General features: G+C 40.8%; 1 protein-coding gene across 1 annotated transcript; it reads right to left on the reverse strand.

Annotated features, from left to right (window-relative positions):
* Positions 1-316: 316 nt before the first annotated feature.
* Positions 317-13,740, reverse strand: AQP11 (aquaporin 11). The gene is made up of 4 exons (XM_033516538.1): positions 13,424-13,740; positions 12,678-13,322; positions 8,501-8,617; positions 317-1,780 (listed from the first exon to the last, which is right to left on the reverse strand). Exons 2-4 carry the CDS (start codon positions 13,270-13,272, stop codon positions 1,728-1,730), a joined length of 765 nt encoding a protein of 254 aa, XP_033372429.1. The 5' UTR covers positions 13,273-13,322; positions 13,424-13,740; the 3' UTR covers positions 317-1,727.
* Positions 13,741-25,794: the final 12,054 nt, after the last annotated feature.

Below are 25,794 nucleotides of genomic sequence, written 5' to 3' on the forward strand. Positions count from 1 at the left end.
TCACTATAAAAGGAGGTAAAAGAGATAGAAAACAGTAAAGCAAGAAAGGGAAGGTAGAAACCCCAAAAAATACCTGTTTTAGAAGCAGAACAAGGTATAAAAATATGTATTTTTTTCAGGCTCAGTGTGCTGGTGTGTGGTCCATGCCATGGAGAGTTTTAACAAGGACAAGTTTCTTTTGGTAGATCTACTCACACTATGGTCAAAGAGCTGCTGAATGATAAACCAGCAGTTCTATTTATCTTCGTCATACTAGCAGGCTCATTTTTTTTTATTATTAAAAACTGAATACAGGGTCATGGGTAGGACTCTTATATGTAAAGCACATTTTGACTGATTTAATTTTCACAATCTTATAGGTAGTATTGATTTAATTTGCACAATCTTATAGGTAGTTTGGAAAAATAAAATGAGAAAAGATTTTATTGCAACAAGGAAGAAATTACATGGAAATATTTCCTTCCCAAACTCTTGCAAAAAAGATAGCTGACAATAGTAGCTGTTAAACACTTCATTGGTTTACTGTGAAAACCCCCCCCATTTTGATTCCCTTTGTCTTAAAATATGGTTTGCAAGGTGACTTGGATGATGAGGTGAGGGATACAATACTGAGATCTTTGTAGAATTTGTTAACCATCTCTTCTTTCAGACCAAGTAGCCGTATAAAAAACAAAAAAACCCAACTGAATTTACTCTTAAAATTGAGAAATATATTTTGGCATGTTTAGATATTAAGCTGCAGCCAGAAGAAACCTTGTGCTAGAAACAGAGCTTCAGAGGGTAGTACTCATCAGTGGTGTTTGCCTCAGCTGAGGCTACAAAGGGCTTGTCTATGTAGCTTTCCTGTAGTTTTTCTCTCTGTTATTCTCCTGCACTGCAGATTCATTTGTTTTTTAAAGAAGTCGGGAAGAGCTACATAAAATCAAGGACAAATTGAGTACTGCATGATTCATCCCTATATGCTGTGTCTATGTGAAGAGGCAGCAGTAGTTGCTGATAAAAAGTAGAGGGTTTTACCTAAAATGCCATTTGATGTGTGTGTCTACAGAATTTTATGGTATTTTATTACTGCTTTTTCCAACCAAGGTAAACATTCAACAATCTCCAATGGAACAGGATGGGACAGAGCCTTCCTGGAGGAAGGCAAGGGGTTACTTACCTGCACTCAGGTACTATTAAAACAGTGTTGGTCATACAGACTTTTAATTTTGGTGTAGGGTGCCTCTAGAATACAGGGGTGGATACTCTTCTAGGAAATAGTGTAGCCTTTTTTTTCCTCTCAGAGGTAGGTACATGGCAAGTAGGAATATGATGAAGTCAATATAAGAAATCTTCAGCTCCCTTTTTGCAGAGGGGCCTTCAATGGGAAGAAATTAAATAAAATCAAACCTTGAAAGGACAGGGTATTTCTCTAAAGTTAGTTTTGCATGCTAATAAAGGTCAGCAAATGGCACTTATGGCTAAAGTGACAAAGTCTGTGTTTTAACAGTCCTTCACATCATATGGCTTAACTGAAAATGGTGGCAGATATTCCCAAAATTCCAAAATGCATTTACAAAATTATTACTTGAATACAAAGTGGTAAGTCAAATATTTCAAACATGAAATCTGAAAATACAGCATAAAGATGGCATGTAAGTCTGTCAACAGTTCTCTGAAAGCTTTATGTCTGCAGATGTTGAAAATATTTTTCAATGTAGTGCTCCCAAACTTCGGGATTTGATGTCTCAAGATACCTGAGGAAAGATTTCATCCCATATAAAAGCCACAAGTATTGTACCTGCAATGAGAAGTTACAGAAAGGACCTTTATTTAAATGCATTTGAGGACACAGTACTGGTATGGAAAATAAACATTACATTCAAATATTTGAGTGTCTAACACTACAGCAGGGACTGCATCAGTATTTTTGCAAAGGAAGCTTCAATGGGCCATGCAAGTGCTCCCTGTGAGTTAAAAACCTTGTTTTCCTTAGTATGGTTAATGCTTTGATCTCTGAAAGCCAAGCCAAAGGCAGAGTTTGGCTGGGTGAATCCAACATGGGCACCTTCCTGTTCCTGATCAGGGCTCTTTTCTTTGTAGCTAAATGTATAAATGACTGAACCAGCAGCTGAACCTCCATCCCTCACCTGAGTTTGTTAGCTATGTCTGTTTTGATAACCACATGATTTTTAGGTGCTGCCAAGGGGGTATAACATATTAGGCTGTTTTGAAGATCATTCTCATTTTGGGCTTATTCTGAAGTTGAAAAAATGGTAACATTGGATATAGTGTACAATTCTCATAAAGAAACTTCTCTCTCAAGTTGGAAGGGACCCATAAATCCAAAGGGCATCCAAATTTTACTATGACCTTTTCTTTACTGCAGGGTAAAAAAATCAGTTTATTTTTTCAGAGATGAAGAAGAACCTGCTTGATGGTGTTGCCCACACATAAGCTTGTATTTATGAACCTTCTTAGACCACAAAAAAAAACTTATTGGAAGGGGTTCTGTTTAGTCCAGTCTGTACTCAGTGCAGAACTTGGCCTGTGTTGGGTGGGTCAGTGAGGCTTTCCCTGGCTAAGTCCCAAAAACCTCCAAGCTGGAGACTGTAGCATTTCTCCAGGAAACTAATTTCAGTGTTGTTGCACACTTCCTCCTGAATGTTTTCCTGGAGTCTAAGCTGAACTTCCCATGCCCCAATTCGTGGCCTTGCTGTTACTTGTTGCCAAAAAGAATGGTTAATCTCTTGTAACTACTCTTGAAATAATGCTTGACTGTGCTTAAAACAGTCACTTTTATCTTATTTTTGCAGCCTGGTTCCCTCAGCCTTCCCTCTCAGATCAGGTAGTCTCTAGGCCCTTTATTATCTTGGTGATCCTCCACTGCCTGGATCCTGTTTTTTGATATGTTCCTCTTGAACTGGGGGATGCCAAACCACCCATGTTCCAGATGTCAACTCACAAGCATTGAGTAGAAGGAGGCAATAATCACAGAATCAATTCATTTGGAAAAACCCTGTGAGATCATGGAGTCCAACCTGTGACCAAACACAACCATGTCAATAGACCATGGCACTGAGTGCCACATCCAGTCTTTCCTTAACCAGTTCTAGGAACAGTGACTCCACCACCTCCCTGGGCAGATCTTTCCAATATCTAATCATGTTTTCGGTGACAAAATTCTTCCTAATGTCCAACCTAATCCTCCCCTGGCACAGCTTATGCCTATATCTTCTCATCCCATCTCTGATTGCCTTGGAGAAGAGACTGACACCTCCCCTACCCCAGCTGGAGCCTCCTTTCAGGTGTTTGTGGAGTGATACAGCCTCCCTGAGCCTCTTCTCCAGGTTAAACAACCCCAGCTCCCTCAGCCACTCCTCATAAGACTTGTGCTCCAGACCCTTCACCAGCTCTGTTGTCCTCTGGACCCACTCCAGCACCTCAGTGTCCTTCCTGAACTGAGGGGCCCAGAACTGGACACAGTACTTGAGATGTGGCCTCAGCAGTGCTGAGTACAGGGGGACAATCACTGCCCTGGTCCTGCTGGCCACACCATTGCTGATACAGGCCAGGTGTCATTGATCTTGGTCACCTGGACACATACTGGCTCATGTTCAGCTCCTGTCAACCACCACCCCCAGGTCCCTTTCCTCTGGGACACTTTCCAACCACTCTGACCCCACCCTGTAGCCCTGCATGTGGCTGTTGTGACCAAAGTGTAGGACCCAGCACTCAGTCTTGTTGAATCTCATGTTGTTGGTCTCAGCCCACTTCTGCAGCCTGTGGAGATCCCTCTGCAGAAATGCTGATCCCAAATTGCTGAATTGTGCTTTGTCTTGCAGAGAGACCAAACTGTTGAGAACAAACTTCAATTCAGGTCACTGTTAAACATATTGTGGAGTATGAGCTCCCAGTTCTAACACCAGCATAGTCTGCATGGTATTGGCCACCAGCCAGGTGTCAACCCATTGATTGTGACATTTTGAGGTCAGTGGTTTAGCCAATCTTTATTCCATCTAACAGTCCTTTTGTGTGACCCCACTTTGAACCAAGAGCACTGTGGAAAGTGGTATCAAAAGCTTTACTGAAGGTATGCTACATCCCTGCTCCTTCCTCATTGCCACATGCATTCATCACAGAAGGCAGCCAAGCTGGTCAAGCATGGATTACCTTCACTAAATCTGTGCTGACTGTTCCTGTGTGTATCTTTGTATTGTTTAAATGGTTGGAAATGGATTCCAAGACTAGATATTCCATCATCTTCCCACTGACTGATGTGAGACCAACTAGCTTATGGTTCCCTGGCTTCTCTCTCCTTCTCAAAAGCAGGAATAGCATTAGCACATTTCCCATTGGCAGGAACCTCCCCCAGCTGCTGTAACTTCTCATAAATGAAGGACAATTCCAACACTGGACAACTCTATCTTCATTTCTAGGTGAATCCCACTAGAGTTAATGGATTCACAGTCACATATGTTGTTCCTATTTATTGTTCCCTATTTATTGCTTCCTTTCCAAAACCTTACTGATTTACATAGAGGTTTGGGAGCAAATTTTGCTTGGGAAGTCTGAGCGGTACCTCAGCCTTTTCCATGCCATCCACTGATGGACCTGCATTTTCTCTGTACATTTTTTGTCATTAGTATATTTGTAACTCTTCATGTCCCTGCTCTTAGTTCCAGCTGAGCTCTAACCTTCCTGACTTTGTTTCCAAGTGCCTGTGCAAAGCTCTTATACTCCTCCTTTGCTGTCCCAGTTTCAACTTCTTACATGTTCTCCTTTGTTGTAGGGAAGCTCTTTGTCCAAATTCCAAGTATAACACTATGTGACAGATTCCTTCTGCACGTCTAAATGTCTTACTGAGCTTTCACAAGTTTTTCCTAAAAATCACCTTTTCCCATTTATAGTAGCTTCCAAGGGAATTACTACAGACTTAGCAATTCCCTAAATAAGCAGAATTTTGTTTTGAAGTCCAAAGTCTGGACAGCTCTGCTTTTTATGCAACAGTAAATAGATACCTGCAGTCTTTCTCTGCACCCTGAGCTCTTGTGAGAACTACAACCCATGTGGCCACATTCAGGACCCATTCTTCTCTGTAGGCAGGTCAAGTTCAGCATTACTACTCACTGGCTCTTTAGTATTTGAATTAGACATAATTACAGACAGTTTCTAGGAACTTCAGGGATTGCATCTATTCATTGCATAAGAGTTTTTGCTCTGTCAGAAGATGTCTGTGGAGCTGAAAACCCCTATGAGGACCAGGATCTGGGAATGGAAGTAGTTTGTTTTCCAGCTGTTTCTTGAAAACCTCTTTTGCTTCCAAGTCCTTGAGAACACTTCACTGCACATGGACTTGGAATTCTTGTTTCTTTGCTTAAGTGTTCTGAACTTGCTGGCAGACTCTGAATAGCCTCTCATCTGAGCAGAAAAGTCAGTGTCACCTGTTGCCTTCTCCCTTGCTCGCCTCCTCCATTTACATCTACTGCTAAGTGACTGTTGTGGGATAGTATTAGTCTTTCTAGTAAAACCCATCTAAAGGAGGGGGCCTTGATTCTGCTTTTATAGTGTTAGAAGCATAGCAGGAGGCTGGGCCAGGCTGGATGGCTTTGAGCATCTTGGTGTAGTGTAAGGTGTACCTGGCCCTACCAGGTGGGTCGGAACTGGATGGTCTTTAATGTCCCTCACTCTACCATAAATTCTGTGATATGCTAAGCTGGCACCTGTCCAGGAAAGAGTATTTCATTAGCTGAAAGAGCAGCATTAGCTCAGTCCCCAGCATTACTGATGGTATAATCACGCCTGGACAACCAACATGAAATCCTTTGGCAGTAAAACAGAAACCATCTTTGTTCCACTGGTACTTACTGAGTCCACATTCACAGTGCAGAACTTAGGCCTGCCTGTGGTAAGTTACAAACACTTGCTGGCATCTATGTTTATTGCAGGAATCCAGAGTTTAATGCTGCTGGAGAATCACCTTCACCAGAACACTGGTGAAACCATTTTGAAAAATGAGTAATTAACTACAGTTTCAAGATTAAATTCCTGAAAGACCATTAATCACTAGTAGATTTGTTTCTCCGAAAAGAAAACTACCATTTCATCATTGTCTTGTGAAAGTGATAACCAACTTTCCTCTTCTTCCAAGTGTTCTTTCTACGAACATTGTTTACAATGTGTTTACAGCCAGATCAGGATTCAGTTACATACTGAACACTCTCCATATCCTTGCCTTCATGGATTTTTGCTACAGCCGTAAATGAGAATATACTGCACTTTGCACTGGCAATTTTAAGTTCCTGATATGTTATTCCATGGTCTACTGTGTGGTAGTTATTACAGCAAAACACAAAAAAACCCTTCTGTAAGAATTTCCCAAAGTAAGGAAAAAGTAATTTAACCATCTAAAAGGCTGATGCTGGAAGAAGTAAGACATCAGGTTAGCATATCATTGTGACTCTGCCAGTATCTAGGAAGTCTGAAACAATATTTCTGCTGACATGTGGATTCTGAAAGTAATTTTTATAATTGAATTTTAAATATCCTTTCTCTTATCATCTACTTTCATGATTCTGCTTAGAGGTTTTTTCCACAAGAATTTATCATCATAACAGGTCATTTTCTTAGATGCCTCATCATTTGATCCAATTGTGGAAGAAAAAAGTCTATTCCTATTATTTTCTTATTTTCAAAAAGTATCAAAAAAAGTTCACATTAAGATTTGTAGATCTGCACTCCTGTATTCATTAATTCAGTTTTCAAATACAGCAATCCCCTCTATACTTCTACCTCAGACACTATATTTGTTTAAAACCCTTGATTTATGTGGTCTCTTAAACGTATCCTCAAAACATCCTTGGTCTGTAATGAGATATTTTTATTACCAATAGATTACTTGGTCCTTCAGGTGATCCACAGACCTGAGATCTGTCACTAAAGGTTGTCTACAGCAGTGCCACTGTGCAAGAAGTAATGTGTCCTGAGTAATCACACCTTTGTAACTGCTCAGTCTGGAGGAGTTCCTTTCCCTCATAAGTCAAGAGACAGCATTCAATGTATCCTGTATGTATATTCCAGATGTTAACTAATGACAGACCACTGTTTATGAATTTTCATAGAAATGGAACACTGCTCCCTAATTGCATTCTAAGTTCCTCAAGTTGTGGGTCCGTTTTGGTTAACAACTGTTGATTTTCTTACATCAAAAAATCACCTGGAGGTTTTCTGCAAGGCTGTTCTGCAGGATACATCTTGGCATGTAAGCAGAACATGGGGTTTCAGAATGCCTCCCATTTCTTTAAATCACTTGCTAAAAGATTAAATCCCACATACTTACAACCTGGAAAATCTTTAAAGGGTTATGAGGTTGAAATCAGTTAATGAAAGCTAAAGCTGAATTGTGAGAAATATTATGTAGTCTGTAAGGACCCAAGCAATGCTGATCAGCTTTGCCTATGAAATTTCATTAATTACTCACTGAACAGTTATCAAGCTTACTCTATTGTTCAGTCATCCTGTTTAGAGATCTAATTCAACAAGATTATATTAAAGGGAATTTTAATTAGGTTTAAACTCTCTTCATTTTTGGCTGATAGAGTCAAGGCAAGTAGAACACACATATATGTGAACTCAAGAAAAGGAAGTTTTTGGTCATAACAGGAGCCCTTTCCAGTGTTTCCTGTGTATATTTTACATCCTGTTGTGCCTTCACCACTGTTGTACCTTCTAATAGGATCAACATTCATGAAAGAACTCAGGATTAACAGACTGCTTCTTTATATACCCTAAGCAGAAAGCTCAAGATTTGTAGGGACCAACTGTAAACAAACAGCATGAAGTATCACGTGGAGCATTTTCACCTGCACACAGCTAGATGTCAAAATCAATAGCTTCCTAATTAAAACCATAATTTAAGTTAGAAAAAACCTAGTTGCTAAACACTTCTTATTCTTAAACTAAAAGCAGACCTTGTCCAAGTGACTAGGGGTAAAACACAGAATGGGAACTAAAAAGTTTAGACACTATGCAGATAAAAAAGATTTGATATAATAAAAGTGGTAATTGAGAAAGCATATTGAAGGCACTTATCCCAATATCTGTGGGCAGGGGTTTTTTAAAATTTATCATCCCCATGTTTTTGTAAACTGTCACAAAACAAGACAGACACTGTGTGGTAACCAGTATGTTTCTCTTTTTTGAAGGTAATCAGGCTGATATTTGCTTTCAGATAAGGACTACAGGATCTTTAAAGGTCCTTCCCAATGCAAATCATTCTATAATTCACAAAACAGGCACTCTACATAGAGTATTAAAAAAAATTGAAATTAACAGCTTGCATTTGCAAAATGAAACCATGATTCTGAATGCCTTAAACATTCATATATACATTATAATTTACTATTTTCTGGATTTATTTAATACAAAAATCAAGCACTCTCAAATAAAGAACACTTATTATGATTTATGAACCATGTACTAAATAACACTTTCTCAAACACATAATGTATTAAGAACTTACCTAAGCATGGTGCTATCCAATATACTAGTGAGTAACTCAAAAATTTGTCATAGAAACAATCTGCATGTAATGAAAAAGCCAGTGCTGGATTAAATATTGCTCCTGTGAGATTTCCACCTGCAATAAGATGTACACAGCATGAAATCAAACCATGTTTCTTAATATTTACTTTAAATTCAAATGCACATACACCATACTACAAGAAATCTACACCATGCAATGAAATGAATTAGCAGAAACAGTTTGAACAGGTAAAACTCTTCTAAAGTTATTCACCTGATGACAGTTTAACTGTTTTCTCAAAGCTTTAAAACATGTGAAGGGTAAGCTATAACTTCCTTTCTCTCTTTCTAACAAGAATTCTTTGAAGAGATAGGTCTGGCTAATACTGAATGTTTCTACTGATAAAACTAGAATCTATTTCCATATCATGATTTTAGAGGAGACAGAAATTAAAAAAAACAACATTACATTACAGCCTCATGTCACATGAAACACATATGCAAGATAGAAGAAAAAGCTGTCAAGTAGTGTTCTTGCTAAGCTCACCTCTTTCTTATAAGAACACCAATATTATATCAATGTACAGAATGTTAAGATTTTCACATGGTATAAGATCTGTGGGAAAACTCTATATGTTGTTCAAAGAAAATAAAAGTGAGTGCCACTCCACTGTCTTGTAGAAGGAAGCCAAGCATCTTTCCTTGCCTCTGATTTCAGATGTAGATGAAGTTGACTAAACATTTTCTAAATAACAAGATCCAAACACATTACATTGGGCACTAAACCGTAATTACACTGCAGATGAACCTGGAGCTAAGTGTATGTTTAATTCTGACATATGTTGTTCCTCTCATTGCAATTCTGCAGAAAAAGCATTACTCATAGCTAAAGTACTTGTATTCCTGTCCTGTTAGTTACTTACCACCCCATACCTGTTTTTTGTATTAACCTATTACCATAAAATATGCTATAATTTCATCTGTATAATTCCTTACAGCTTATTCTTGACTTCTCCCCAAGTAAGCTTGTATGAGCTTTGAACTTAGCCATTGTACAAATTACCCTGCTGCTGTAATCCTCATTTGCTGTGACTGCGCAATCATTTATCCAAAGTTTTAGTAAGGTCTTTGTCATTCACTTCTTCTGTATTTCTCTTTCTATATTCTCCCTATTATTTCTTTTACTATTATTACAGCTCAGGAAAATTTTAATCTTTGTTTGCCTACTCAGTTTACTGTGGTTTTACACTTGCTCTCAAGAACAAGTCAGATTTACTGTGCAGTCTGTTTTTCTGCACACTGACATATTAGCAATGTCCATGGTTGCTAGGAAGCCCAGCTATAATAATTTACTTTGCTTTAATCTATTTATGACTCCACTGCTTCTGCTTTTCTATCCACAAACATACAGTTGAAAGCAGAATTTCACTCTCAGGATGCAGTTGATGAACATCAAGCATTAGACAGGGTTTTAACTGCTGTATTTCTTCAATATCCATTACTAATAACTACTGGAATATCAACCATAGGCCAGGGGTACCACTGTAATCTTACTTAAAATTATTTATTTAATACCTCAGTCTGTGTACCAGAAAAGACAAATTATTTTATGGCAGAGGTAGTGTAATCTCTTTGATGGGGTATGCATAAAAACTTTAAAAGGGGAACTAATGCTACACAGTGCATAAGAAAGTTATTTTACCTTTTTGCCTTTATTAAATGCCAAAATTAGGAAGAAACTCAGAATTCAAAATATGTATGTAATTTGTACCTTGATATGTTAGGCTCAGAAAAATCTAATCCATTTCATATGATTCTGACTTAACTGCAATGCTTCCTTTAAATTAAAAAGCCTTCAAAAGGTGTATTTTTATGACTCCTAAATTTGTACTTTTCCAAAGGAATTAAGATATTAAAATATTCATTACCATCTTGTATATGGTCTGCATCCTTAGATAATGAGCCATTCCTTTAATATGCAAAGACATAATGTTCTTTTTTCCCCCTCTTTATTTAGTAGAAAAAAAGAAAGTGAAGTATTGGACCTTTCGTGTACAGTATGTACTACTATAAAAACTTGGTTTGTGTAGGAAAAAAAAAACAAACAAACATATCAAAATATTTTTAATTGTGAAAAAGTATAAGAAAAATTAAAGAAACAGCTTGTAATTTTGATAATACTGTATAACCTGATGTTATTTGTTGGAGTAAGGTGCATGGCAGACCTCTAAACAGTAAACAATGAGGTGCAGAAGATTTCCTGAGAATGATCAGCCCAGCTAAATTATGCATCTGTCTGTCTTCACAGCCTGCACTTGAGAACTCACCCTGCTGCAGGCCACTATTTGTGGCACCTGATTTGTCAGTGACTCTCCCTACTGTGTGTAAGAAGCAGAGGTGGGACAGACATGATTAGGGCTAAGCCATGAGGTCCACAGCATATTTGGGATATGTGCTGCAGACATAGTCCATGGCCACTTACCAGGCTCCTCTTTACTGAGCTAAGACAGGATCTGAATACCTATATATTTTTATAGTAGACAAGAAGATAGCAGTTTAAAAGAAATGCAAAGAAAAATGTCCAGGTAGCACAGGGTGTTGTGCACACGGTGCAAAAGAGGCCTGAGGTTTCCTAGAAGTACGTGCAGATCGATTGCACCGGAGAGTCCCAACAAGCCCAAGTTTTATGGCACAGAAAGGGCACTTGGTACACTCAACCTTCACGTGGCACACAGCCTTCTGCTAGAAAAAGATAGGAACCTGGCCAATGACACTGGGAGTGAATTCTTTGTATGAGTTAGCTAAAAGAAAGGCAATGTGACACGTTTTATTTTATATGACTGCTTGCTAAGCAGGAGAAGAATGTTAGGAATCAGGAATCCAGATTTTTAAGCTTGTAGAAGAGGGAGGAGGATATTTGGCTACACTTCCACCAAGCAACTCAGAAATATATTTAGTGTCCTCAAATGCACTGACACCTTGCTTCTGCTTTTAGAAAGTAGTTCAAATTGCTAAGTTAATTCTCAAAATTCCCCATTGACTTTTATCTTTTAGGTATTAGCTAATTTCAGCTAAAGATAATGAGTAAAGATTTTTACATTACTACATCTGAAAATGTGACTGTACACTGTTTTAGATGCTATTATGTTAAATAGCATTAATACAGCTAAACATTTAGGACAAGGCATCAATGACATCCTGGATGCTTGCAGGTAAGAGAAGTGATCTTCCTCTCTCAAATGGATTTGGTAATTCCCTAGACGACTTTTTCTGTAGTGGGGGCAGTAGCAACAGCAAGAGTTCTGTAATCATCTCTTTCACCTCTCCAAGCTATACAATCTCCTTGCCAGGAGAAGGACTCCCTGCAGGGCAGTCCTCGAGTGACCTAACAACTCTTGTCACTTCGATGTGGACAAGAGGGAACACCAACAGTCAGAAGAAAGAAGTTCAGATTGACTCCTCTCACCTCTCCCTTCCCATTGTTCCAGAGAGGATGCACAGGTGACAATCAGGTAGTGAAAGGCAGGGATATGGACACACATGACATTACAGACAAGGGAGGCTCTAATAAAACAGGCACTTTTTTTTTTTTTTTCTCTTTTATTACATTTGGTCTCATGAGGTATTATTTCTGTATGCATTCCACAAATAACCATTCCCACTTCTGACTGAAGGAAGTTGTTAAATAAACTGCACAGATATGAATTATGTATTATTTAAATGCAGAGCTTCTATATTACCAGTCTGTACCCTGCTGTTGCACAATCAGCACTTTTTCCTAGTGCAGCCAGCGGTGCTCTCCCAATGTCACTTAGTAATCAGAGCACATAGTATGAAATCTCTCACACTGTATAAATAGTTGGATTATGAAACAATCCTTCACTGAGATATTTTAACACTTAACCATATGTACTTGCAGACCTGACATCACTTTAACTGCATAACTCATCTCGTTCTTAACCCCTTACCTGCCTGGAATGCAACTAGGCAAACTTTATATAATAAACGCCAAATGAACTTTGCATATGTCGGACGATACAAAAAGAAATCATCAAGGAAAATGTAACTTATGAAAAAGCATTTTGCACCTTAACACTTCTAAGAAAGCAGTAAGAATCCCTTCCACTACAACTTTATTGCAGGAACAAAAGAAAAAAAAAAGTAAAAATACTAACCTGCATACGCAAGCATGGTGATGAGAAGAGCAATCAAATGGACTCTGTATTTGGGATTAACACTTTCGGCTCGCAGGACGGCCAGCTGGAAAACGACAGAAAAGAGCAGTTCTACGCAGAACGCCTGCATCTCTGTAGTCTGCATGGGGCTGCTGCAGCCCTGTGAGAGTGCTCCAAGATGTGGCTCTGCCATCTCCAGACTCCAGATAAAGTGCATGAACACTCTGGCGAGCACTGCAGCCACGAACTGAGCGGCGATCTTGAGTCCCCCCATCCTGAGCGATGTCCCGCCGCCCCACATGGGCTGCAGGGTCCCGCAGGGATTGCATGCGCTGCCGACGAGGGTCAGGCCGTGCAGGACGGTGAAGCCGTAGGTGAGGGTGAGGGCGGTGTGCGGCTTCGGCTCCACGTTGCCGAGCAGGGTGAGCTCGTTCGTGCAGGCGCAGATCTGGAAGGTGCTGAACATCTCCACAAGGAAAGCGAAGAGGAGCGGGCTGGAGCGCAGCCGGCGCCGGGCCAGCCTCCGGCACAGCCCCACGGTCACCACCACGCCGGACATCAGCAGCAGGGAGCTGCCGAGCCCACCGAGAGCCATGCCCGGAGCTTCACAGGCCCTACGGCTGGCGGAAGGTCCAGCCCCACCACCTGCGGGGAGAAAGAAAGCAGGAGAGGGAGGGAAAATGCCGCCGCTTTCCTCTGGAGGTAGGAACCAGCTTCTGTTCCCACCTGCGAGGAGCCTGACTCACCCTGCGCTCGGCGGAGCAAAGGGCAGGGCTGAGGACAGGGGTTAGGACAGGGAAGCTCTCTCCCTGCGGTGGAAAAGCACGGGGAGGGGAGCGGGGCCGAGGGGGCTCGGCTGCCCCCTCAGCCCCTCCGCCGCGGGACGGATCGGGCTCCCCTGTCCCCTCAGCCTGCCGGAGGACAGGGAGGAGAGGGAGGACCTCGGCTCCCGGCCGCGGGGGAACGGGAGGGGAGCCGATTTCCCCGGCGCGATCGGCGTTGCGGTGCGTCCGTGGCTGCGGGAGCGGTTCCAGCCCCAGCCGGAGCCGGGCACGGGTTCGGCCGCGCCGCCCCCTCCGGCGGGCGCTGCGGCACCGCGCATGCGGGCGGGGCGCTGAGGGAGCGGCGGGGCGGGCAGGGGCAGCTCCGCGGGCTCGCCCGGGCTGGCACCGGCACCGGACACGGCTCCGGACACGGCTCCGGCTCCGGACACAGCTTCGGCACCGGCCCCGGGCCCGGCTGCCCGCGGAGATCACATCCCACGCCCCGCGGTTTGCAACGTGCTCGAGAGAGAGACACTGGTTATTTATTTAGAGCTGCGCAAGCCTGCGTGCTCGGTGGTGTTCAGCAAAAGGAGCACGCCAACTATCAGAACTTTTGTTACTATCTATACGTTGTAGCAGACAGAATCACGTAGCAGCATTGCAGAATCACAGAAACAATTAGGTTAGAAAAGACCTCTAGCATGACGTGAGGTCCAACCTGTGACCAGACACCATGTCAATAGACCATGGCACTGAGTGCCACATCCAGTGTTTCCTTAAACAGCTCCGGGAACAGTGACTCCACCACCTCCCTGGGCAGCCCATTCCAATGTCTAATCACCCCTTCTGTGAAGAAATTCTAATGTCCAGCCTAAACCTCCCTTGACATAGCTGAAGCCTATGCCTTCTCATCCTCACTGGAAGCTGGCTAGAGCCTTCCTTCGGGGAGCTGTAGAGAGATTATGACCCCCCTGAACCTCCTGTTCTCCAGACTAAGCACCTCCAGCGCCTTCAGCCACTCCTCATAAGATTTGTTCACCGACTACAAGTTACATAGTTCTCTTATTAGTACTGTATCTTCTATTGGTTAATGATTCCCTCACTTCTCATGTTAATTAGTCTGCATGCTCAGTGTTTATCATTTTTGAGTCAGTGTGTTTCTTGGTTTAGGGGTGCATGAGTTGGTGGTCGGGATCTCACCCTGCTAGAATTACCTTTTACCCAGTTGGAGCTGATTCTGCACAGTTGCTGAGTTCTCTTTATTAGTTTCTTCCTTATCATGTAAGTTCTGCCAAATGTCCTTGTGGCCTGTAAATTCTGTGCTGTGGTACATCCTTCTTCCAAAGATTCCTCTAGGCCGGAGTTCATTGAAACTTGTTGAACCCTAAACCTTAAAAAGACAATTCTACTGACAATTTGCTTTTCTGACACCTGGACATCACTTAGATCTTCTTGGCTGCTTTCATGGATTAAACCTTTCTTGTTGATCAGACTTGAAATATACAAAGATCAAACATTACAGAACATCCTTTTTTAAGGTAATTTTTACATGGACCACATTTTGTAATGAGAGGGGTTTCTTTCCTGTGTTTTTGAGAATCTGGTGGTGCAAAACGCAGGTGTGCAGATTGACTCAGCCTCTTCCTCCCACTCGCTTGCTGGGAGAAGGGTGTTTGACAGTATGCCCAGAGGAAGCAGGTGGTGATTCTCGGGCTTCTCTGGTGGAAGCAATGCTAAAAATAGGCATCAGCCTCATTCTGCTGAATGTGGTAAGGCTGGCATTCATAGCAGGGCCCAAATGGCATCAGGACTGTCCTGGAAAAATAGTCATGGGCTCCTTTAGGATAATTCTTTTGGCCTGGTAACTAAGAAGGGTGAGCCCAGTGTGAGGTAATTGGGAAATTGGGAAATGCTTCCTGTCCTGTTAGGCTGGGGCTGAGTTTTCCTTCAGTCTCTCCCTGTAGTGCTATTTTGCAGTAGTTGGAATGGGTTGTACCTCTTGCCAGAGTGTTTTTCTGGTGGGAAAAGAGAAAAAATGCCCAAGCTCTGTGCACATGAATGGTTGGATAATGTATCATTTGGTGTACTGATTTAGTTTTCACCCTAATAAGTCAAAAATAAAAGTGTTTTATGGTGCTTCTTCCTACTTTTCCACCTCTCTGTCACTGGCTGGTGATGTGTTTTTAGGGGTGTCCAGATACTTGTTTTATGAACTCTGAAACTGAAGTGCTGCAAGCAGCAGTAACCACTGTGCTGCAGTTCAGTGCACCTGCAAGGAGGGGCAAATGCTGAATGTCTTTACAGAATTCCGATATTCAGTAGTTTTGCCACAAGGTGGCATCAATGACAGTTTATCAGACCTCGCAGGAATGACTTCTGCCAGATCAAGGTCCGCACAGTGTTTCTTGCAAGGAAGCGATACACAGATGTATTACTTCCAAACAACAACAGCAAGCTTTTAGTTGAAGGTCAACCTACCATAAAGATCAAAGTTGAAACATACAGAATTGTTTCTCTAGAAGGGAGTGACATGACAAGCTCTTCCTCACTTGCAGAAATGTAGGACCCTTGAGACATCTGTGCCTAAGAAGTCTGGGGATAAATGGGTATTTGGAAGGTGCATTTGACTTTGAGAAATAGGGTTGTTTTTAACAGGAGAGGGGAAAAACAGCAGTTGAACACTGATGATATAAAGAAAGGAAAGAGAAAATGACAGAGGAGTTAATATTTGGCTTTTACCATTTGTACAAGATTAGATGTCAAAAAGCTTGAGTGAGGCAAGGCAGGAGACATGACTGTGTTAAGTCATTACATAAGTGTCAAAACACTTCCATGAAAACTATGCATTGAAACAACTGTTTCACCCAGCAATGATGTTGTATATATGTAATGTGGAAGAAAAAAAACCCCAGTCTCTTTCAGAGCCTTGAACATTTATTTACATGTATGACCAATCATGAATATGTTCTTTTAAAACAGACTAATAAGGTAGATGTTTGATTTAACAGCACGGTCTCTTGGTGGATTACCGGAGTGTGGATTGGAATTTATTGCATCTTTTAGTTATCTGCATGACCAGCTGTGAATATTTTACTTCCTGGTGTACATATAATTGTACTTTTTAACCACTAGAGGGTAGTGCCACTCCAAACAATTGCCTTTGGTGTGCTCATATAGGAGCTTTATTTTGTGTTTTGTCACAAGGAATAGTGGAATAGAGAATAGTAGATCTCCTATGAACAACTTCAAACTCTTAATTTTGTAATTTGTAAAAACGAGTGTTCAAGTCTGAAATGTCTCTTAAAATTAACTTTACAACATATAGTTTTTGGTACTGAATTAGTTAGGCTTATCCGTTTCTTCTTGGTGGCATTGGTGGCTTTGCCTCATTCCAGGTTGTCCCTGTGTATGCTCTCTCCTCCCTGAGCAAGATTCCCTCATGTTCCTGCCTGCTCTATACCAGGACATACATAATTTCCCTTTTGTCTGATTTTTCCCATTTATTTTTCTCCTCATTTCAGAGTCCCTCCACATCCTTTTCTCCCACTTTCCATCCCATGCAAATCAGTCTTTGTGTTTTCCTTCCTATTTGTGCATATTCCTACTTTCCTTCTTTGCCCAAGCCCTTAAATTTCCTGATTTTCTGTACACAGTTAACTGTTCTTAGCTTTGTGTATGGTTTCAGCTTCTTTCTTTCCTAAAATTCCCTCATCTACTTCCTTTTTCTATGGCAGGCTGAGTCATTTAGAGGGTATCAACATGCCAAGAATTCTTGGATGGGTTTTGCAGGGGTGAAACTGGGCATTACCATGCTACAAAATGCTGGCCAATGCTTCCATCCAAATTAATGTTATTGAATAATTGCAGAGGAGCTGATTCTGTGGTTCAGGTAACAATATACCAGGGAATCTGTGTGCCCCATTTTCTCTCCTGTAGTTCAGATGGTTCCCCCCAAAATTAGTCGATTTCTACTGACATTTCAAGCTGCATTGGAAATACAGAAAGTAAAATACAGAAAGTAAAAGTAGTCATAGTGCCTCCAAACAGAAAATCCTTGTTGAGCAGGCCCTGGCAAGCTCAGGCACAGCTTCAGCACAGCTTTTCTCAGCAAGTGGCTATGGAGGTTTGTGACATTTCCCCTTTCACAGCAGTTGGATGCCAGAGCCAAGGTTTGCACCAGAGGGCAGCCGAAAGCCCTGGTGTGCAGAGATCCCGGTGCATGGGCAGTAGGGAAGAGCCGGGGATCACACCAGCAGGGGAATGGCTCAGTACACAGAGTATGAGCTCTTAGATAGTACACCCAGGAGCCTTTTGATTTCAGGGCAAGAAATGGCACTGAGGGCTCTTGCCACGAGGACCTGGTGAGGGCATAGGCACAGATCGAAGTGTGGAAATTGTACAGACTCTTTAAAGCTCTGCCAGTACCGGCAGATTAAACAGCATCAGGGATGTTCCTGAGCACCAAACTCAGCTGTTTCTACTGATTCTCATAATCCTTACGTGGTTTTAGCCGGGGCCAATGAGCAATATCCCAAAATATTCCAGGGTGTGGGTTAGAGGATACATCCTGCTGTTACAAATAGGCAGACTGTACTTTCACTGACTTTCTGAGGCTTTCATGTACTGGACATTGGATGATGCCCTGTGCCAGCTGGCCTCAGGGACAGAGACTGGTCCCAGACTTGTTTAATTTACTAGTGTGAGTGTAATCACAGTGACTAGGCCCAGCCACTGGACTGAAAATCTGTTTTTGCAAACCCTGTTTGATATAGACACCAGGAACTGAAGGGAGGTTGCTTCCATCTGTTCCCCTACTCTGCCTCCAAAGATTACTGCCAAAGGGCAGTACAAAAGGGCCAGAAGGTTTATTTGGTCTTCAGTTATGACTGACCACCTTGCACTTCTAGCACTGAGTTAGACCACTGATTTTTGTTTTCTGATCATGCTGTTGGCTTTGATGGGAACGACTTTTTTTTCCTGTAAGTGTAACAAGCAGTGTTATTTTATGGGGTGAATCATGGACAAAGGAAATCTCTAAACCACCTGATGTTCATAATCTCTGAGGTAACTAGACATATACAAATTAATTAAATAAAATTACTGCTTGGGAATACCCTGACTCATATGCAGGACCTTGAACTTCATTGAACTTCATGAGGTTTGCAAGGGCCCACTAAATCCACTCTCATCAAAAAGGATAGAAGTTAAAAAAGCTAAAGGCAGAGAAGAAGCTTCACATTTTTCAGAGGCTCTTGTTTTTCAAGGCCATTTCTCAATTTTTTGTTTGTCCCCCCCCTCCCCCACTTCTGGATTATGTAATACAAAACAATCCTTGGCATTGCCTCTCTTAGGTGTTGCTGTTAACTGCTATAGTCCAATCACAGTAGTAAAGACACTTGCTAACAAAAATTGCACAGTGTGCAGTCCTTAATCTTTTGTTCCCATCATGTTGCTTTCCATCTGTTTGAAGCTTGTTCCAGAATCAAACTGCCAGCCTTAAAACATGATCCTGTATTGAGCAGGGAGTCCCATGAAGTGAATGCTTGTTGTCTCAATAGATCTGCTACACCCAACTTTCAAAAAAATTTTTAAGTTGCTTATGAACATACTTTACTTGATTATATGAAATAACACAGAACTGTATTCTAAGAACTGTAAATGCTGAAAAACCAGTTAGAAAGCCCTGAGCTGAAATTACTAATTTTCAAGTATATTTAGGACTACAATCTCCAAAAGAACCAACTGAAATCTCTGCTTCTGTTTAATATGCATAGTGCCATAAATCAACAAAAATTATTATTGCTTTATTTTCTTTTTACCTGTGATTGTTTCCAGGAAAAAGAAATGTGTAAGTGCAAAATACAATATTCTGTTGAACTTGTAAAGAAAGATACATTACTGAATTCTGCTTGCTCTCACTAATACTTAGCTTTCTCTTTATGAAGTACCATGGAACAAACCCAACAAATAAATTACCACTGTGAATTAGAATAGCTCCAATGAATATATTTTTACAAATACAGTTTTTAGGGACTGCATTGTCTCATGTAGCACCACAATATATTTAGTATGTCTTTTTTGCAAGGCTGGGTTAGATACTTGGAATCCAGCAGTCTTTATAGCACACTGTCTTTAGACTCTGGAAACTTTTCAACTTGGTTCACACTCAGTTTTGTCTTTCTCCTTCATGCATCTGGGTTGTGAGTGGCATTCGCTGTGCTCTGTGAGAAGGAGGGCTTGTGCTAGGGGTGCTCCCTTCTGCACTTGTTACCAAAGCAGTTTGGTTTTGGCCCAGGCAAAGAAGTTCTTGAATTCGAGTTTGATTGTAGGTAAACTGTGTATTCAAGTGTAAATCATCTCTCCGTATGATGTTGGTGCACATCTGCCAAGTGTCCTTCTGAACCAGTAATCAGACATCACATTCCTTCAACATGTATGAAAACATTTATCAAAAAACGTGCCAGAAACTTCTTTGTGGGAAAGAAGTGAGTTCTTTTGTTCTCCCTCTCTCAATTGTTACTGATAGTGACTCATGTTGCTTACAGTCTCAAAAGTACAATACCAGTCGCAAGGGTAGCTCTGCTTTTCTTTATGAACAGGTGATGAAAGATTTTGAGAGATGGAGGCAGCCCATCTGAGAAGGATTTGAATCAGACAGCTGCAGCAGCAAGCTTGACCAAAGGTGAGCGGAGAACCAGGTAAAAGGGGAACGATCACAACTTTTAGTTGGCTCTGATGCTGTCTGCCTCTGGTGCCAGAGGAAAGATTGTGGAACTGTGGAAAAGGAGCATTATTCTAATTTATGCCTGTTTTTATGTTTGCACCTTCACCTTGAGCTGTACCATGCCCATGTCCATTGTGGTTTCCTTCAGAGAGAGCATTTTGTAAGCTTGTCTTTGCTAGAATTCTTGTTGATAAGGCACGTTTGCTCATTGTCTGTTCCTGATGCCATGAAGTTGAAGCAAAGGAGAACTTCAGTGTCAGACAGGAAGATTTCGAGTGAGTGACTCCTTGTGGCAAAAGTTTGTTAGTGAAGCTGCTGCTTCTAGTACTAGGAGACATCTCATGCCTGTTTATCATTGCATTCACATAATTGCTTTGAAAGTTTAATAAGATTCAGGATTTATTAACACAACTAAGTTTCTTTCACTTCACTCAAGCAGATACAGTATTTTCTTCTATAGGGGATTATTTTGTTTGCTTATATTTTATATTTCAATCATGTATTTTTTTGCAGCGTATGAAGTGTTGAGTGGTTGATTCTTTCCATAGACAAATCATAACTCATTTGTGAGAGATGAGGTAATCTGGTAGCAAAGCATGGCTGCTAGTCAAGAGAGGTGCAGTCTAATCCTTATTGCATAACCGTGTGTTGTGGACTTGTTTTGAATCCAGCTCAGCCTGTCTGCAGCCTTCTACTTGTCAAATGTCAGTGTCAACACTTGGCTGTATGGATCATCACTGCCGAGTGGCATGCAGTCACATCTCAGATGGGATCTCCAGCCCTCGTGTAATACAATTAATTAGAAACAACAATGATACTGGAATATTACATGAGCACTAAAAAGTGTATTTCTACTATTACAAGCACTATTACAAGATGCAGTAAAACATTGCTCATTTTACTGGACAGTAAATCAAAAGATTGTTAAATGCCTTGTCTGAGATGACAGGAAGGCTGTGGGTTATGTGGAGCCTCATGACTCCCAGGTTTCAACTTTGATCATAAAATCAAAGTATTGGCACCCTTAACAGATACTCCCTCCAACCACTTCATGTTATTGGTAACCCAAGAACTGTGACACCTGAAAGCATAATGGAGCTCCTGTGTGCAGAGCACACAGTCTGTGCTCAGGGGACTGGCTATGATTTTGTTGCATTTTCTTTATCTTGAACTGCTCCTACTCCGATGTTCTGGGCCTAAAAAGTGAGAAATGGGTTTGCAATTTGCTGTGGGCATGCTGGGCCCAAGCTGAATCACCTGGAGCTTTGAAAGTTTTCATGAGGGTGAGATGAGGGCACTGAGTCTTCATCTCATCAAGAGACTCTTTTTCCTCAGAGACATGTTAGGCATCATACTTCAAGACAGATAATAGTAGGCAACTTCAAGTATAACACTGAGTCACCAGATCTTAGAAACAAGCCTGCCACTTCTCAGCTAATCTACATTTCTATGAGGTTTAACCTGTGGAAGGGTGCCACGTTGAAGTCTCTCAGGCCTGAACTTCCATGTGACTTTTAAGAAAAGATCATTTAGGGTCAGATTCAGCCAGTGCATAACCACAGACAGCTGCTGATTTTCTGTAATGCCACTGGTTTCCCAGAACTGAAGCTTTTGTTATAAACACCCATTTTCTCCCACCTTCTTTGATTTTTACCCCGCAGGATTTCAAAAAAACAATTCAGTATGCGACTTAAATGAGTTTTCAGAATTATTTGGGAAAAATAGTCCTGAGAACCATGAACAGATGCCTTTCTTCTCAGTTGGTAATATTTCTGAACTTAACAAATGAAATAGTCTCATTTTAGTTACCATATTATTGAGGAATTGGACTGAAATGCCATCACAATTTCCCAGTCCACCTAGGGGCCAAGTAATCATAAAAAAATGTCACTTTTAAAGTTTACAGAAAATGTAACAACTGTGCTAACTACTTAGATAATCACTTAGACCTAGTAAAGAGATAAGTGTTTATATGCATGTGAAGAAAACAGTGATACAATACAAACAAAAACCTACAAAAGCAATAAATTAACAATATTTTCAGGGCTAATTTTCAGGGGCAGAAACTTTGCTAATTAAATTTAGCAATGACATAAAATTGGAAGACAAAATCAAAGCAAAGAAGAAGTGGAACATCATATAGGAAGCCTGCATAACCTTGAGGACTGGAATAATAGAAGTCATATGGTCATGTACTAGGGACTAAGGAAAAAATCTGATAGAAGAGAGGAGATTTACAGAAAGAGTAGAGGTAAAACATCTGGATTCAGTTGCCAACTGGCAGCTGTAAGACATGCCTAGATGAAGGCAAATGAAATCCTAAAATGTCTTTTGTTGCTACTTCAGAATACATGGAAGAAGCTAAAGCTCCACAGAGAGATGACCTGTTCAATGTAAAAAACAATATTGACACAGGAACGAATGGAAAGATGTGTGAAATGTGAAGTAGGTGATCATTGCTAAGCCAGAAACCAAACACACTTACTTTCAGCTTTGATTCCCATGCTCCTAGTAGCAGAGAACACAAATTCATGATTCAAGGATTCCTTTCCAGTCATGTTATCAGTTATGTTCCGAGAATCACAGCTGAAAAATGTTCAGGCTCATTTACTGTCAGTAATATTTCTCCTTGCTAAAATACAACAACCTCCAAGAAACCTGGGAAGTAATCTTAAAGCAAAGCCAGTTACCAATTACATCAGGGTTCATTAGGCTGTGCCAGAGCACCACTGATCTTGCACAGTTTGTCTAAACAATAAATATAAACAGGAAGAAGGGTTTTATTTAAGCTGAAGATCAAACAGAGGATTTCAGTCATGCAATGTCTCTCCCAGTCTGCTCTCAGCAGAATCTTCAGCCCAATCTCTGAAAAGTGAAATTGGACTCAAATTGGATAGGGGAAAACTGACTTGGATGTAAGAGCAAAACTGAAACTGAAGGTCAGGAAAGTGAGAAAGACATATGTTTACTTCCAGAAGTAAATATACCTTAAAAAGACAGAGCCTGACCCCTTTTGCATGAGCTAGGGCTTAAAAGAAATCTTGGCTATGTAGGATTCTGAATCAGTGTTTGCAAATGTGCTCACTCCAGACCAATTGCATAATCTCCAACAGGTAAACCACCAATAACAAGGATAATAAATGCTTAAGATTTCAAGACACAGACCTATAACAAACCAGGGAACTAGACTTGGTAATACTACATGGAAACTGAATCCTACTGGTTCTAAGAAAAGGCAGTATGGAGAAAAAAAAGTTGCCTTTTATACACTAAAGCATGCAATGCATTTAAAACATACTTAAAACATATTCAAAACGTATTAATTAGCTGCATGGATCCCATTGGGCAAAGTATTTAATAAGAATGTGTGAAAACCTAATTCCCTCAGTGTTTATAATCTGAGATAAATCTAATGAACTGATGTTAAGGGTCAGTAGACCATAACTTTGCAAATTTCTTCAGAAATATGATTAATATTTTACTAGGGTAAGCACACCTCATATGCAGACCACAAAAAAAGCATAACTTGCAAAAAAATAATCAATTTCCTTTAATGACTTGTAATGGGGCCTCTGTTTGAGACTACCTATTTAGTTTTAATTAACTCTGATGCTTTTCAGCCAGGGGTCTGTTTTGCCCTGACTCATCCCTACCTCCCCCAGAAATTTCAGCCAGAGATGTTTAGTAGTTTCCCAGTATGAAAAGAGAAGAATAAGTTGGTTTTTAGTGTTAAAATATCTTAGAAGCCCAGATGCTTTTGTGGTGTGGGGATTTTTGTTATTAGTTTGATTTTGGGGCTTCTTTTTGTTTGGCAAGAGGATGGGATATGCGTCAGGTCTGTACTTCTTGTGCCTGTGAAAATTGACCTAAATTTGGCCAAGTCAGGAGCCTTTAAAAAAGAATCTCACTTCTCATGTTCTAGAGAGTTGTGCTGAACTTCAACAGTAAAATAAAACAGTGGGTGGGAGAATGACAGAGGCTGGATGAGATGATGGGAGAGAGGGGACATAAACAGGAAACTAGGACTGGCCTTATGAAGGTGTTGAATTGGCTGTGGGGGAGTAGAGGAAGATTTACCTAAACAGTTTGATGTGCGTGGGGACAAAAATATTGGACAAACAAAACAGAAATGACAGGATGTATGGGAAGTGAGAAACTGAGACTGAGCAAGAGATGTTCCCTATAGGACTGGAGAGATTAACTCCTCCATCTTCTAGGATAATATAATAATAAGAAAGAAATGTTGAGGTTCTATCATGATGAAAATCATAGGAAACCATAGGAAACTATATAATAAAGTAATATTCTCCCTCTCCAGGTTTGGCCAGCTTACTGTGAGTATGACTTTGGAACATGCAGGAAATTAGGGGAAAAAAGGAATTGAGCTGCTGTTGCTTTAAAAGGTGGATTACTGACATATCTATGAATTATCTAAATTATGGTTTTGTAAGTTCATTGTGGTAAGTATTTCCAAAGGAGGCTCAGCTTACTTAAGATTGCATAAACTTTGTGCATAAAGACAAATGACATCAATCTTCTCTTGAGTGAGTGCTCTTTTTGTGAATCAAATGAGGAAGCTGTGACCTGTGGAAAAACAGCAGCAACTCAGGTAATTAAAATCCACCATAAGGAATATATGCAAAGGGAAATAATTAAGGTGGTGCAGCTGACATTCACTTTGGCATTTTGCAGCCTTCAAATGCTTAGATTTGCAAATTTCATCAGTGTTCTTTCAGCCTCTTTTTTGTGTGCTTAATTAACATTGTGTATTGTTTGTATAGAGCCTGGAAGCCCTAGGCAAGGATTCTAAGGCTTTGCAGTCACAACACAGAATAGCTGTCAGAAGCCCAGATTTTTCAGTTGCTACTGACTTGGACTACATTTGAAAAAGTGGGATGTATGAGCTTTGGCTGGGAGCATGAACAGTAGTGTATAGTCCCTGCTTTGTCTACTTAGACTGTGCGCTTTTTTGAACTGGAGACATGTTCTCTTTGCACAATCTCTGCTGTCCTTTGTTTCCACCTTAGAACTCTAAATTATGTGCTGATAAAGATGGTTAGTAATAATTTTTAATATAAAACCTTTTAAAATCCTTAAGCCTTGGTGCTGCATGTCAGAGCTCCCCAGCTGGATGTTGCAGGCTGAGTGCTGTTAACAAACAATAGAGACTGTAATTTTGTTTTGTTGTAAGTGCTTGTGGTTTTGAAGACATCCATTATTCTTCTCCTTCCCAGAGAGCTCAAAGTGACTTGGGCATGCAGTAATGACTGTGAAAGTTTCTGGCTGCTATGCATTTCTTACAGTATTAGATAAGCCACTTGGTTTTGTAACACATGAACCAGGTAGAATTGTCTTCCTTGAAAATGCTTCAGTGAGTGTCAGTCCTTGCCTTAGGCAGGCAGGCAGGTGATCAGGGACAGTCAGTCTGTCGTGTTCTTCACCCAGCAGTCCCCTCTGACTGAGCTGTGGGATTCAGGCTTTCTCAGGTCAGGGAACTTATCTGAGGAGCTCAGTCTCTGTGGATGCCAGCCATCATTCCGCTCCAGCTTTCTTCAGGTCTCCTGGTGCAGACCTTGGAAGTCAGTGCATTCTTTGGTAGCTGTGTCTCACTCTTCCTCTTTAAACTCAT

The sequence above is a fragment of the Parus major genome, chromosome 1 (assembly GCF_001522545.3).
Source record: "Parus major isolate Abel chromosome 1, Parus_major1.1, whole genome shotgun sequence".
NCBI classification, from domain to species: domain Eukaryota; kingdom Metazoa; phylum Chordata; class Aves; order Passeriformes; family Paridae; genus Parus; species Parus major.